The sequence below is a fragment of the Pan troglodytes genome, chromosome 1 (genome assembly GCF_028858775.2).
Source record: "Pan troglodytes isolate AG18354 chromosome 1, NHGRI_mPanTro3-v2.0_pri, whole genome shotgun sequence".
In the NCBI taxonomy this organism is placed as follows: Eukaryota; Metazoa; Chordata; class Mammalia; order Primates; family Hominidae; genus Pan; species Pan troglodytes.
The window spans coordinates 13,179,377-13,193,239 of record NC_072398.2 but is presented as its reverse complement, the minus strand read 5'-3'; the positions used below and the strand labels follow the sequence as shown (position 1 = coordinate 13,193,239).

At 42.9% G+C, this 13,863-nt stretch overlaps 1 protein-coding gene across 1 annotated transcript in view; it reads right to left on the bottom strand.

Annotated features, from left to right (window-relative positions):
• Positions 1-1,381: 1,381 nt before the first annotated feature.
• The window catches only part of NID1 (nidogen 1), an 88,859-nt gene continuing 76,377 nt past the window's right edge, over positions 1,382-13,863 (bottom strand). The window contains exons 15-20 of the mRNA XM_001156001.7: positions 10,926-11,052; positions 7,168-7,339; positions 6,055-6,212; positions 5,381-5,504; positions 4,554-4,666; positions 1,382-3,540 (exon numbers count right to left, since the gene is read on the bottom strand). Coding sequence (XP_001156001.1) covers positions 3,419-3,540; positions 4,554-4,666; positions 5,381-5,504; positions 6,055-6,212; positions 7,168-7,339; positions 10,926-11,052 — 816 coding nt within the window. The 3' untranslated portion in view covers positions 1,382-3,418. The remainder of the gene's footprint in view (positions 3,541-4,553; positions 4,667-5,380; positions 5,505-6,054; positions 6,213-7,167; positions 7,340-10,925; positions 11,053-13,863) is intronic.

Sequence of the window (13,863 nt, the reverse complement as noted above, 5' to 3'; positions counted from 1 at the left end):
GATATGTCCAAGAAATGTTTGACAAACCCAGTATCATGAAAATTTTTCCCTATATGCTAGCCCCTCAAGGATCAAAAGCAGCAATCAGTAATCAGAACCCACAACCTTGATTTTTGGAAAACTGGGTCTTTATTGTCCAACCTGGCTCCAGCAAGCCACACTAAGTACCTGAGCTGCTGTCCCCACAACTGACTGCCCTGGGGCTGATCAAGGTGGGTGGTAGTCACCACTAAGTAAAGAGCTGAAATTGACCAAAACTTGCCAGCCTCCTCATCAAGCTTTCTCCTGGGTGCTGCAAGTGTTCCCTAAGATCCCGAATTCCAAAATAGTTGCATCAGACAGCTCTTGCCAGTTCAATTGTTTTAATGGAGGGATAGATTCCAGGAGCTTCTTATCTCCACCATGGAGCTTGATATCGTCTTTGAGTAACCAGATTTTATGGCCAGCATAAAACACTGGAAGTTTTAGCCCTAACATATGTAAGTTGTCTCTTTCAAGAAATTCACACTGGCAGGCTGTATACTGGCTCCACTGATGGTGCCAATTCCCTTCTCTGCAACAACTGAGCTCTGGACACCTCATTCCTGCAACTTCTGAGCCCCCTTCACTCTGTTCAACTCAGAGGCCATTCTCATCCCACCCAGGGGCCAGCATGAGTGGCACTGCCTGTTGGTGGCAGCTTAGAACAGACCAGGGGTCTCACTCCATAGCCAGTGCCAGGAAAGCATCTTTCTTCCTTCTGGAGGTAAAAAGAGAATTAAAACATAGCTTATCTCCAGAGCTGAATCAGAAAACTTTTTCTATTGCCTGCTTGTAGAATATATTTTCTCAATGAAAACAATATCCAAAAGGGTGGCTTGAAATCTATAATATAATTTATTTTTTATTTTTTTTTTTAAGTTTTTGAGATAGGGTCTCACTCTGTTGCCCAGGTTGGAGTGCAGTGGCACGATCATAGCTCACGGCAGCCTTGGCCTCCCGGATTCAAACAATCCTCCCACCTCAGCCTCCTGAGTAGTTGGGACTACAGGTGTGTGCCACCATGCCCAGCTAATTTTTTTTTTTTTTTTTTTTGATGTTTTGCAGAGATGGAGTCTCCCTGTATTGCCCAAACTGGTCTCAAACTCCTGGCCTCGAGTGATCCACCCACCTTGGCCTCCTAAAGCGTTGGGATTACAGGTGTGAGACACTGCACTCATTTTTAGGTAAATTACAACCCCTAAGTTTTTTTGTGGTTGAGAAACATACTAGCTCTCATAATACTGGGATAAGAGTTTCCGGGCTCCACAGGTTTTGCAGATTATTAAGTGGCTGTCTGTCTGTCTATCGTGAATCAGCCTCCCAACATTAAATCTCTTCATTCAGAAAAGATAGAGGAAGATTTTCTTTTTAACAAAAAAGTTTATTTTCCACACTATTTGTACAGCTGTAAACTCAAGGAATCATCCAATACTTGTACAAATCTGGGAGAACAGTTAATAAGCACCTTCAGTGGTTTCCACAGTTTAAGAATTTACCATTAAAAAATTTTAGAATAAATCTAATAAAATGAATAAAATAGTTATAAAAATCATACAAATTCATGATGAACATTTGATATAGAGGGTTTAATATGAAACGATAAATACAAAAAGTGAGACTAATTTATGGATTTGGGCTATGTAAAAGACCTACATGGTCCTCGAATCTTGTGATTCTTGGGGCTATATTTGCCTCTCAAGACAAACTCCAATTATTCAAGGAAGACTTTCTTTCAATTCAGGTTCCAATGTACTGCAGAAGCAAGTGAGGACAAAGTCAGGAGACGGTGGGGCAGAGAGGCTGAGTGTACTGGGGTTTGAGGAAAAGAGGAGAGACTCTTTTCCCCAAAGAGAGTATCAGGCAAATTCTTCCATGTTCTCAAGTATAAGTGGTCTTTGGCAAAATGTACCATTTTCTTTTTGGAGTTACTTAAGAGTTTTACTTATTGCTGTTCTTAAATTCCTTCCCCTACCACTTCCTCTTGGGCTTTTTTATTTCTCTTGTTGATCAATCTGTTTTTTGTGATACTTTTCATTGAATCGTCTTGACTCCTTTATCCCATCCTTTACTGACTCAAACTCCTTATGCTGAACTTTTCAATCCAAAATTTCTATTGTTTTAGGACTCTGGGAAGCAGTTGATAAAAAGATAACACGAGCTACTGATATGGTCAGGAGATGTTTTCTAAACAAATTGTAGAAATATAAACATGAAATGTGGCAATGATCCCTTTAATTAGATCATTGAGCAATAAAGGATATGAACCATTAGTATAAATATTCAATTCAGTCTTTCCGGATTGTGTTGTTAGATGAGAATACATCCAAAAAGGGCCACAGATCGAGGGAGAAACCAAGGAGGGGTGAGGTCATGGTTGTGTGTAAATTGGTTCTGTCATGTGGAGGCCGGAGGTGAGGGACTGTGGTGGGACATCATCTGGTGCCAGCCCCATCCTGTACCTCATATAGGTCTCCGTGAAAAGGAGGGACATCAGTGCCAGCAGTGGGGCTAAAGACCAGCACAGCAACAGAGACTAGAACCTTGGATGCAAGTATTTTGGGCAAAGAGGAATAATTAGTAATCTTTGGTATAATTTAAGGCACATCAAAACAATCCCCTATTCTCAAATATCTGACCTACACCTTGAAATTCCTACCATTGGACATTCTTTTGATTTAAGCCTTTAACTAACAAATGCCAATATCCTACTGCTCAAATATTGACATTCTATCTGGGAGGGGCTGCTCATTATCATCCACCAAATGCCCATAGATCTCTAGGACAGGTTAGGTTTTGATGAAAAAGCAGAGCATGAACATTATAATGGGGGTCTTAGACAAGATGATGATGGTGAGGAACTGAGGAGTAAAACTATAGGACTATAATAAAGAAGAAATTCAGAGCACCAAAACAAAACATTAAGGAATGCTAATTTCCTTCTTAACTCCCAACTTTTCCTAGTCAGGCCCTGGCTCATAGGTCAAGGAGCTGACAGGACGCTGGGTACCTCAAAGCGAGACTGAGCTCATAAGGCCACAGGGAAGGGTGCAACTCAAATTTGGGAAGTTCTGTTCACCACTGGGGGGCTAGTATTGGGAAAAGGTCCTAGGACACTGGGATGGGCATGTAATCCTCACTCAGGGGTGTATAAGTCTGTCTGAGGGTTGGGGTAGGGGTGGAGGGTTCTGTCCTTGTGTAGGGGTGGAGACTTTTCTATTAGAGAAGTCCAGGGTGCATGTTTTGGGGAACAGTGAGGGAAAAGTTGTTGGGGCTCAGGCTGGGCTGGGTCTGGGCCTAGTGGCCACTCAGCCAGAGGACAGTTTTCAATCTGGACCAAGTTGCTTCAAGTAGAGTGTTGCTGTGAAATACTTGGAAAGGAAATAAGGCACTCTTGTCTTCATTTCCGTTCGATACAGTCAACTCCCAAGGTGTTGTCAGGGCAACGGCAGGTCCTGCTCCCTGGGGTGGCCAAGCAGAGGTGGGTGCAGCCGCCATTGTTCACTGAGCAGTAGTTATGGCCTGGAAAAGGCAGAAATCAGTTCAATAGCCCTCTCTCTGATCTGACTCCATAGCCATTTAAGATAGTGGGCTCCTTCTTGTGTGTGATCCCCCTTTTAGTTTCCTTGAAGCCATGCTAGGAAGGCTTCAGGAGAATGGGGACACTGTGCTAGGCAGTCAGCTGAGCTGATCCATTGTTTGTTTTATCAGCATTAAACCAGACACAAACACTGATTCCCAACTTGGGGGTTATGCAGATTTTCTACTAAGGCTATTGAACAGATCTCAGGGGAAGTTCTCCAGCTCTGATTATAACATAGAATTGGAATTTTAAAGTGCAAAGTTCTTTTTATGTAGCTTTTTATGTAGCACTCCTAGCTTCACACTGACAGAAGAAGATGAGGGAAGCTGAGAAGGAAAGTGGGTGAGGGGAGAGGCCTTCAAGAGGCAGCATAGCATAGACTCCAGGGCCAGGCTGCCTGGACTTGCCCCTATGAGCTGTGTGACTTGGAGCAAGTTGCTTCAGTTTGCTTATTTATGAAATGAACATAATAATAGTACCTACCTCACAGGGTTGCTACGAGGATTACATGAACTAACAAATACAAAGTATTTAGAACTCTAAGTGAGTTGATATATGTAAAGTTCGTAGCTCACAGTAAGTGCCACACATATGTTTTCAATTCTTATTATTAATTATTGTTATTGCTGTTAGGCCAAATGGATGGACTTTTAAAGGAGCAGAGATCCTAACATTGTAATATCCTAACCTGACTATTTGGAACCTGAAGACCCTATACTTTTATATCCAGCCCAAAACTCAATGCTTTTCCTCATCCTGACAACTTCATGACCTAATATTTTCTGTTTATTTAACTGGTTCACCTGCTAATGAAGACCCTGGATGCAAAGGACTGGATCTCTCTTACGGCATAATCAAGGCTACTAGTGGCCGTATGGGTAGCAGCCAGAGTGTGGGCTCTGAGCCTCCAGGTGCCCCCAGTACGCCAACAGTAACAGCAAAGGAGAGTTACCTCGCGGACACTGAGACAGGGCCGTGGTGATGCCATACAGCCGGGTCTGCTTGTGGGGTTGGAAAGCATCCGTCTCCTTGGAAATTGCAAGATCGAGAGCAACCACGGAATTCCTACAAAGCACCAAAGGGCAGAAGGTGAAAACACATCTGATGGCTTGAACTTGTATCTAAACAAGGCAGCCTCTTTGTCATTTTGAGGATAAACTGGAGGCCATAAACAGACATGATGGCCTTCTTCCTAGACATCCCTTCCTTCCCCTGGGGTGGGCCAAGCCTGCATTTCTCTGGCTTTTTACAAAAGGGTAAAGACCAGCTAGCTCTCCCCTCCCACTCTAGATCCCAGGCAGGAAATGAGCTTTCTAGACAGACGCCCCTGGCCAGTTGTCTTCTTAGTTTAATCCCTCCTTTTGCAGGAAGGGGTAGTCAGGAAGAGGCCGTGGGAATATTGCAGTTTAACAACTATAATGAAGCAGGGACATGAAGTGGACATGGAGCCCACCGGCCACGTGACCCTGGGCCAACTCCTGGGGAAAGAACAGACGTGCTGAGGAAGTCCAGGTTTAAAGACTTGAAACCACACAGTCAGGAGCATCTGGATGATAAATGGCACCTCCTGTCCCCTAGGGCCTTGTCCTCCCTCCTTCTTCATGCTCCTCTCTTGGCTCCTGACAACCAGAAGGATAAGGGAGAGGGGACATCTCTAGAGGGGGCATTTCTGGAGGCTCAAAAGTCAAGCCAAGAGGCCAGATGGGAAGGGCCTGGCCTCCCAGAGACAGTGGGTGGAGGGGCAGGCCCACGCAGCCCCCATGGCTACAGCTGACGTACATCTTCCAGTCTGTGAAATACAGATTCTTCCCGTAGCTCGTCACAGCAAAAGGATACTGGAGCCCTTCGAGAGCCTTGCGTCTGCTGGGCTGACTGGGGTTCAGGCATTCCGCCCGATTGGTGCCTGTGTGGAGTGGAAACAAGTCATTCATTGTTCACACAAGAAATGGCCCCTTTGTGCAAAAAAAACAAGAGTAATGAGGGCAAGAGTGGGAGAAATGAAGCATTACAATGACAAGTCCCAGAGAACACATGGGGCTTGCTCTTAAGAACTGGCAAGTTGTCTCTTCCTCCTGTGTTGCTTCTGCTGGGAAGGCACGAGCCAGGGCAGAGTAATGTAAGTTGCGAATTGCTTATCGGTATCAGGGTGACTCCAGGCTCTGTGCAGTGCCACTTACAACATGAGGGTGGCCAACTTTTTCTTAAAGCACCAGATAGTAAATTATTTCAGGTTTTGCAGGCCAAGAGGCAAAACCAAGGACAGTATGCAGGTATCTATACAATTTTGTACCAGTATATATTTAACGTACCAGTTAAAAAAGTAAAAACCATTCATAGCCTCTGGGTTATATAAAAACAGGTGGCTGGTTAGATTTGACCCCAGGGCCCTAGTTTGCCCACCCCTGACTTAGGAGATTGAGACCCGCTCTGGACAGTGTCCAGCTTTCCATCACCTGCATCCACCCAGCAGAGCTGAGATGAGAACACATCGAAGGTCAGTCCATTGGGCAAGCCCAGGTCATCCTGCACAAGGATCCTCCGGTTCGTGCCGTCCATGTAGGAAGTTTCAATCTTGGGGTTATCTCTGTTCCAGTCTGTCCAGTAAAGGTTCCTGGAGGAGGAAAAAGGGGGGAAAGAGGAAAAGAAATAATAAGGATGCATGAGAAAAAGTTTATGAAAAACACTTGAAAAGAATTACAATGAAGTGATTGGCAGACATGAAAACAGAATGACTGAAAGGATCGAGAGGTGATAAAACACATTTTCTTTTGCAAAGATACTTGAATTTGGTTCCTCATTTGAGTTTGGTGATTCTGTTACTAACAAATTTGGTTCCCTTTAACATAACTGACATATAATATCTCAATGAAGCTGTTAGCAAAAGAAAACGAAGTAAAGGGCTATAACTGGCATAAATACATGGAATTCCCTGCATGAGGCCCACATGGAGGAGAGCACAGCAGACCCAGGGGACCAGACTAGGACAAGAAGCAGATGTTGGCAGGGGCTGTGGTCAAAGTACCTGCCTTCAAGGAGGTGGCTGAGTGGCCACAGAATAAGAGATGTGGTCTCAAAGGGAAGGAATCAGTGTCGAGGAACTAAGAGCCTGTTGTGTAAGAGGTAGAGCTTGCAGTAAGAAGGAAGAGAAAGCATGGATGTGCCGAAGAAACACACAGGAAGGGATCTCCAGGGTGTTCAGTCTGGGTCTGCCCCTGAAAGCAGCCTCAGCAGTCCATTTATGCCGCCCTGCTACTCTTCTGGAGTTGATATAACCTGAGTGTTGGTCTACATTGAAGCCATATGGAAAATATCCAATTTCTGAGCATGCCAACTTGTAAAGTCTCTCAGCAAAAGATCTGAAAGTGGGACATGGTATCAAGTCCACACTGTAATACATGTTCTGGCATTGTACCGTGGATATCTACAAGTCACCAACCGTAGACTCTTTCGTCCCGTACTCATTAATTTCAGGAGACCAATGCTGGAGTTAAAGCCTCACATCTGAGAATCTCTAAAAGGGCAGATCCAAACCAAAGAGATGCACACACATATTTACACAAAGATACCCTCTCACGGAATCCGTTACAATGCCTCTGGGATTCACCAGGTCGGTCTCAAAGAGCACCCGGCGCTGCGTGCCGTCCAGCTTCGCCACTTCTATTCGATCCAGGTTAGAGTCTGTCCAGAAGATGTTGCGGCCAAGGTGATCAACAGCGATACCTTCTGGACTTCCAAGATCTAGAAGTAAACACAGAGCTCCTCTAATTTTTTTTGTTTTCTAAGCAGGTGAGATGAGGTTTTTCTGAATACTCAATGTTATTTCACATGGTGTCCAATCCCTGCACTTTAAGAAACCAAATGGGAATGTGAAATGCTTGTTGTTTATAAGATAAACAACACTCAAAGTGACAAATTCAAAAATGCCATTTACTCACTCTGTGGGTATCCATCATGCTGCACGTTGGGAACCAGGACAGTAACAATGACTAAGCCGAGGCCCAGTTTTCCATGAGCCCACAGCCAACCACAGTTGAGACTGAGTTCCAGGTCCTATGGGAGCCTGGAGGAGGAACCCCAGCCTGGGGAGAACAGGGAGGGGTTCCTGGGGGAGGTGACATTGCTTGAAGCTGGCACCTGAAGGACCAATAGCAGTTTGTCAAACAAGGATCCTGGATGAGGGCTTTTTAGGTAGCGAGACTGGCACATAGGTATAAAGGAAGGCTGGATGGTGGCTTAAAGTGAACAGGATGTCATTGTATGTGGCTGGAGACTATGAGGGTGGGGGAGTGGTCAGAGATGAAGGTAGGAGGCCATGTTAATGAACTTAGAACTTAGGCAGAGGGGAAGCAGTGGAAGATCTTAAGATGGGGAATGGAAAAATAGTTCTATCTTGTTCATTAGCTATCGGGGATAAAGGTCATTGAAATAATACTTTCAAGAAACCATAGCTGTTGTTACTTTCATACAAGTATAAGGGGTACAAAGAAGGGGTGTCAGTGATTACAAATAACACCCCAGTCTTTACTGGGTTATAGCAACTGATTTTCAAGCCAGGAGTTGCCACTGGGTAACATGAACCTTGACTGCAAACCCTCAGCACCCATCTAACTTTACGGGAAGCTGAAGATTGCATTGGTGTTTTATTATATAGTTTTTTAAAATTAATAATAATAATTGTGTTTTATTGATATCACTTAGGACTCTTTCCCTTCTACTGATTAAAGGAATGAAGGTCATTTAGTATGACTGGAGTATAAGCAGGAAGGAGAAGGGGCTGCCCTACCTGAGGGATCTGGGGTATGAGGCAACCATTCCAACACTGTGGTTTCTTTTTTTTCTTTTTTACAGGGTCTCATTCTGTTGCTCAGGCTGGAGTGCAGTGGTGCCATCTCGGCTCACTGCAAACCTCCACCTCCTGAGTTCAAATGATTCTTTTGCCTCAGCCTCCCGAGTAGCTGGGATTACAGGTGCGTGCCACCATGCCCGGCTAATTTTTGTATTTTTAGTAGAGACAGGGTTTCACCATGTTGGCCAGGCTGGTCTCAAACTCCTGACCTCAAGTGATCCCCCGCCTTGGCCTCCCAAAGTGTTGGGATTACAGGCATGAGCCACCACACCTGGCTCCAATACTGTGTTCTTTTGTCGACATACAAGCAGTGCAGACCCTCAGCCCCCTTTGCATTAGCCTTCGCCAGAGCCCTAATATGATGGTGACCTTGGATGCTGGACACATCAGAGCCCCCAGAAAGAAAGCCCACCAGAGGAAGTTTATTGAGAATTAGAAACCCCACTTGAACAAGATCTTTATTATCTAAACCCAAAGTAGAGATTTATAAAATATTAAAATATTTCCCATGTCCCTAGATGAACAGGGACAGTGAGACTGACCTCCAAAGGTCCCTTCTGGCTTTCAGATAGAACCAGAATAAGTCATTCTGGAGTATATTTGGAATGAGCACATCCTGTGTGAGAGACAAGAGCCACTCAGATATACGCAAATAAAACAGAGAATATAGGCTGCTCTGTGAGAGTATCTTTGCGAGGCACCTGGAGGAAGCTCCATGAGCTCCATGCATATCGTCTCCTTAGAACCAGCCTTGGTCCCGATCTCAAACCCAAGAGCAACCAACCCCCTCTCCCTCAACTCAAAATACTTCTTTATGAGCTACTCTTCCAAGGGAAAGGTCTGGATAATCTTATCCTTCAATGTGCAGTCCGAGGAAGAAGTATTCCTTACTGCTTACCTCAAAGATATGATACTTTTTAGAGATACTTGGTTGGGTCTGTAACTCAAGGAAAGAAAGAAAGCCTGGGATCCGGGCTGTTATGAAATAAGGAAGAAATGAAAATGATACCTAACTGTCACTCTCACTCACTAGGGAAGCACCAACCTGTACCATGCTAAGGAGATAACTGGAAGCTTCTTTCTCTCTTAAAAAAAAAAAAAAGAAAATTATTCCCAGCGATCTTTCTTCTACAAAGATCACATTTTGGTTTAATTCTGTGTTTTCACAGTAACTAGGCTTTTGCTTGGAATGCTTCTTACTGTGCTTACAGCATTCTTGGATGGTTATGAGCTCCAAAAGCAACAGGAAATAGCAAACAATGACCTATTCCCCTCTTCCACTGGGTTTTAAAATGAAATCATAGATAATAACAATAACATTTTTAACACACGGAGATAGGCATTTTCAAACTGTTTTTCACTAAACCAAAGCATGAAAACTGGAAGACATGATTTAAATAGCCTGTTGGCTTCCAGAAAAGGGTTCGGGATCTATGTCCTAAGCCAGACATAGTTAATTCAACCTCAGCTTCATTCCTGCTGCATCATCTTTACTGAAGGCAACAAAGAAGGGAAAAAATGCTTCGGGAGTTGTTCCACAGGCACAGGAAATCTTCTAGAATATCAGTTGTGAGGGAAACATTCCATTGAAAATAGAAAAAACTACATTCAGTGCCAAGTAAAAAGAAATACAAAATGAGGCTGCTCTATTTTAAAGATGTATCTTTGATGTGAATATTTTGCAGAGAACGCAAGGTGACTCCACAGAACAAATATCATCAGCATGACAATGCCATAGGAGCAAAAATATTCCCAAGTCAGTTGATGAGTCACTGAATTAAGCAACATGTAATACTTGACCATTTCAGCACAGTGGAATTTTTAGAGGCCTTTGGATTTTTGTTGTAATGGTCTTTGAGCTAGATAAATCATACCCATGTAAAATAGTCTTGATTTGTTGAAGGTAGGCATGAAAAACAATGCACAGAGTCGTTGGTTGAAATTGGCATCCTTAATGAGGAATTTCCTCAATTGAGGAATTGAGGTTGAACACTGAAAAGTAGATTGTGCCTGCCGGGCGCCGTGGCTCACACCTGTAATCCCAGCACTTTGGGAGGCCGAGGCGGGTGGATCACGAGGTCAGGAGATAGAGACCATTCTGGCTAACACGGTGAAACCCCGTGTATACTAAAAAAAAATACAAAAGATTAGCCAGGCATGGTGGCGGGCGCCTTTAGTCCCAGCTACTCGGGAGGCTGAGGCAGGAGAATGGCGTGAACCCAGGAGGCAGAGCTTGCAGTGAGCCAAGAACACGCCACTGCACTCCAGCCTGGGTGACAGAGTGAGACTGTCTCAAAAAAAAAAGAAAAAAAAAAGTAGAACGTGCCTAAACTTTACACACTTTATCGTAGTAATGCAACAAAAGACTGAGAAATGTTTGTGAAAGTTTGGCTTCATTTGCTGTTCTTCTCTGGCATACATGGCCACTTTGGCTGCTAGAAGCAAAACCAAAAAGGAAAAAGATATTTGCTTACTTACCTTGTCTAATGATGGTGGTTGGCTCTCCACCATGTAGACTAGCTCTCCCAATGGAAGGCTCAGTGATGTCCGTCCAGTAAACCATCTTGTCCACGCAGTCAAAGGCCAGTCCAATGATGACTTTAGCCTGGATGTGAAGACCAGTGGTTAGAATGGTCCATCTACAAGCATCTGATAGTGAGAATCTTTTTGCCTGCCTACAGGCATTTGGATATCTTTTGTAATGAAGTGTCAAGTGTTTTGTTCATTTAAAAATTTTTATTATTGAGTTGTAGGAGTTGTTCGTATATTTCAGAAAAAACTCCTGTCATTACATATATATGCACATCTATATGTATAGGAATTTGTGTGTGTGTGTGTGTATGTGTGTGTGTATATATATATATATATATATATATATGCATAAATACGTATTTTTTGAGACAGGGTCTCTGTTGCCCAGGCTGGAGTGTAGTGGCATGATTACTGCTCACTGCAGCCTCAACCTCCTGAACTCAAGTGATCCTCGCCCTCAGACTCTCAAGTAGCTGGGACTACAGGCATGTGCCACCATGCCTAGCTCATTTCTTAAAATTTTTTGTGGCAACAGGGTCTCACTGTCTTGCCCACTCTGGTCTTAAACTCCTGGCTCAAGCAAGCCATCTGACTCAGCCTCCCAAAGTGCTGGGATTACCAGCACCAGCCACTGCACCCATCCATTATTTCTTCTCAGTATGTAGTTTGCTCTTTCATTTTCTTAATAGTGTTTGGAAGAGCAAAAGTTTTTGATGTTTAGTAAGTCTAATTTATTATTTTTTCCCTTTATGGCTAATGCTTTTTGAATACTAAGAAATCTTTGCCTACTTGAAGGTGATAAAGAAAAAGAAATAAAAGGCATACATATTGAAGAAGTAAAATTACTCTGTTCTAAGATAATATGGTTATTTATGTAGAAAGTCATGGGGAATCTATAAAACTGCTATAATCAAAAGTGAATCTAGCAAGGATGCAAGATACAAAGTCAATATAAAATTATTTTTCTATATACTAGCAAAATATAGAAAATAAACCTTAATAATTGTGACAGCATAAAAAAAAAACCAGAAAATATATAAGGATAAACATTTTTAAATATGCAGGATTCCACAATGAATACTATAAAACATTGCAGCATGAAACTATAAAAGACCCAAATAAATGAAGGGATAAATAAGGTTAAATGTAAACAATTTACATTTAAATTGTAGCTGGGACTACAGACATGTGCCAGCACACCTAGTTAATTTTTCTATTTTTTGTAGAGACAGCGTCTCACTATGTTGCCCAGGCTGGTCTCGAACTCCTGAGCTCAACTGATCCAGCCGCCTGGGCCTCCCAAAGTCCTGAGATTACAGACGTAAGCCAGTGCGCCCAGACAACGCTGTGCACTTTTAAGATATTCACTCTCTTAAACCATCACAACCAAATGCTCAGGCCTCAACTGTGGGTACCTCCTTCACGGCATCCCATGCCTATCAACTTCTCTGGCCTTCCGTGGTATTAAGGAAAGAGAACATTTCCTTCAGCAAACATGCTCATCAACTTATCTGGCCCTCCATGGCTTTAAGGAAAGAAAACATTTCCTTCAGCAAACACGCCCAGAGTCCTTTTCCACACATTAGTTCTTACAAAAGTGAGACAGAAAAGGACCAGAGGAAGCAAAGTTGAGTAACATTTTACATGTGATTTGAGTTTCATGAAAATCTACTGGGCTATTGTTTGGTTTGAAAAGCCACTGAGAGTTAGCTCTGAGTAAACCAGCCTCTCCTCAGACGAGGCAAATCAATTACCTGCCAGTAACTCATTAATGAGTATTTATTAGGTGCTCATTATATATGACGAACTATGGTGATATTTAGACAAAACTCCAACCTAGAAAGAACACTGAGTTACTTAACTTCTCTAAAGCAACCACCTCAAAACAAGCCATCTGCCCATAGGTTGATTTGGCAAAGCCTTGTCAAGATCTTTTGCAAATTAAAATATTTTAAAACTATAGGAATTCATACTTATGTAAAATTTAGCCATTGGGAGAAACCAGGTGAAAGGTACACAGGACCTCTCTGTATACCTTTCCAACTTCCTGTGGCTCTGATTACTTCAAAATAAAAACTTAAAAACAAAACAGAAGCACAAACTTTTCCCTTGATCAGACAGTGAGGAGTTCCTTTCTTTAGATGCTGCCCATGAGAGGCTCAGGAAGAAGCTGCCGGGCTGTATGATCTCAGCATGTGGTGAGGTTAGATTCTGTCAATAGCCTGGAAACTATTGAAACACTGAATTGTTCAGTTACAAGAAACCCTGGGAGTGGGTTCTTGGTCGTGGACACAGTACTAGGCATTACGAAGCCAGGGAAGATCTCAGGAGGGAGGGTCTCAGGACCAAGGAAGTGGTGGACCAGGATGATCTTTTACTGGGAAAATCAGGAGGATGAGCACATACTTCCTCCTCAAAGGGTCAAGTCAAAAAGGACAGTGACCCTTACCTCACACCACATACAAAAATTAACTCAAATGAATCAAAGACCTAAATGTAAGAGCAAACTTATCAAACTCTTAGAAGAAAACCAGGGAGAAAGCCTCATGACATTGGATTTGGCAACAATTTCTTGGATATGATACCAAAAGCACAGGCAACAAAAGAAAAAAAAGGTAAATTGGACTACATCAAAATTAAAAATGTCTGTGCATCATAGGACACAATCAAGAGAGTGAAAAGACAACCCATGGAATGGGAGAAAATATTGCAAATCATGTATCTTTTAAAGAGTTAATATCCAGAATATATAAAGAATTCCCACAACTCAACAACAACAAAAGAACCGATCAAAAAACAGGCAAAAGGATTTAAGTAGACATTTCTCCAAAGAAGATATACAAGCGGCCAATAAGTACGTGAAAAGATGTTCAATGTCATAAAT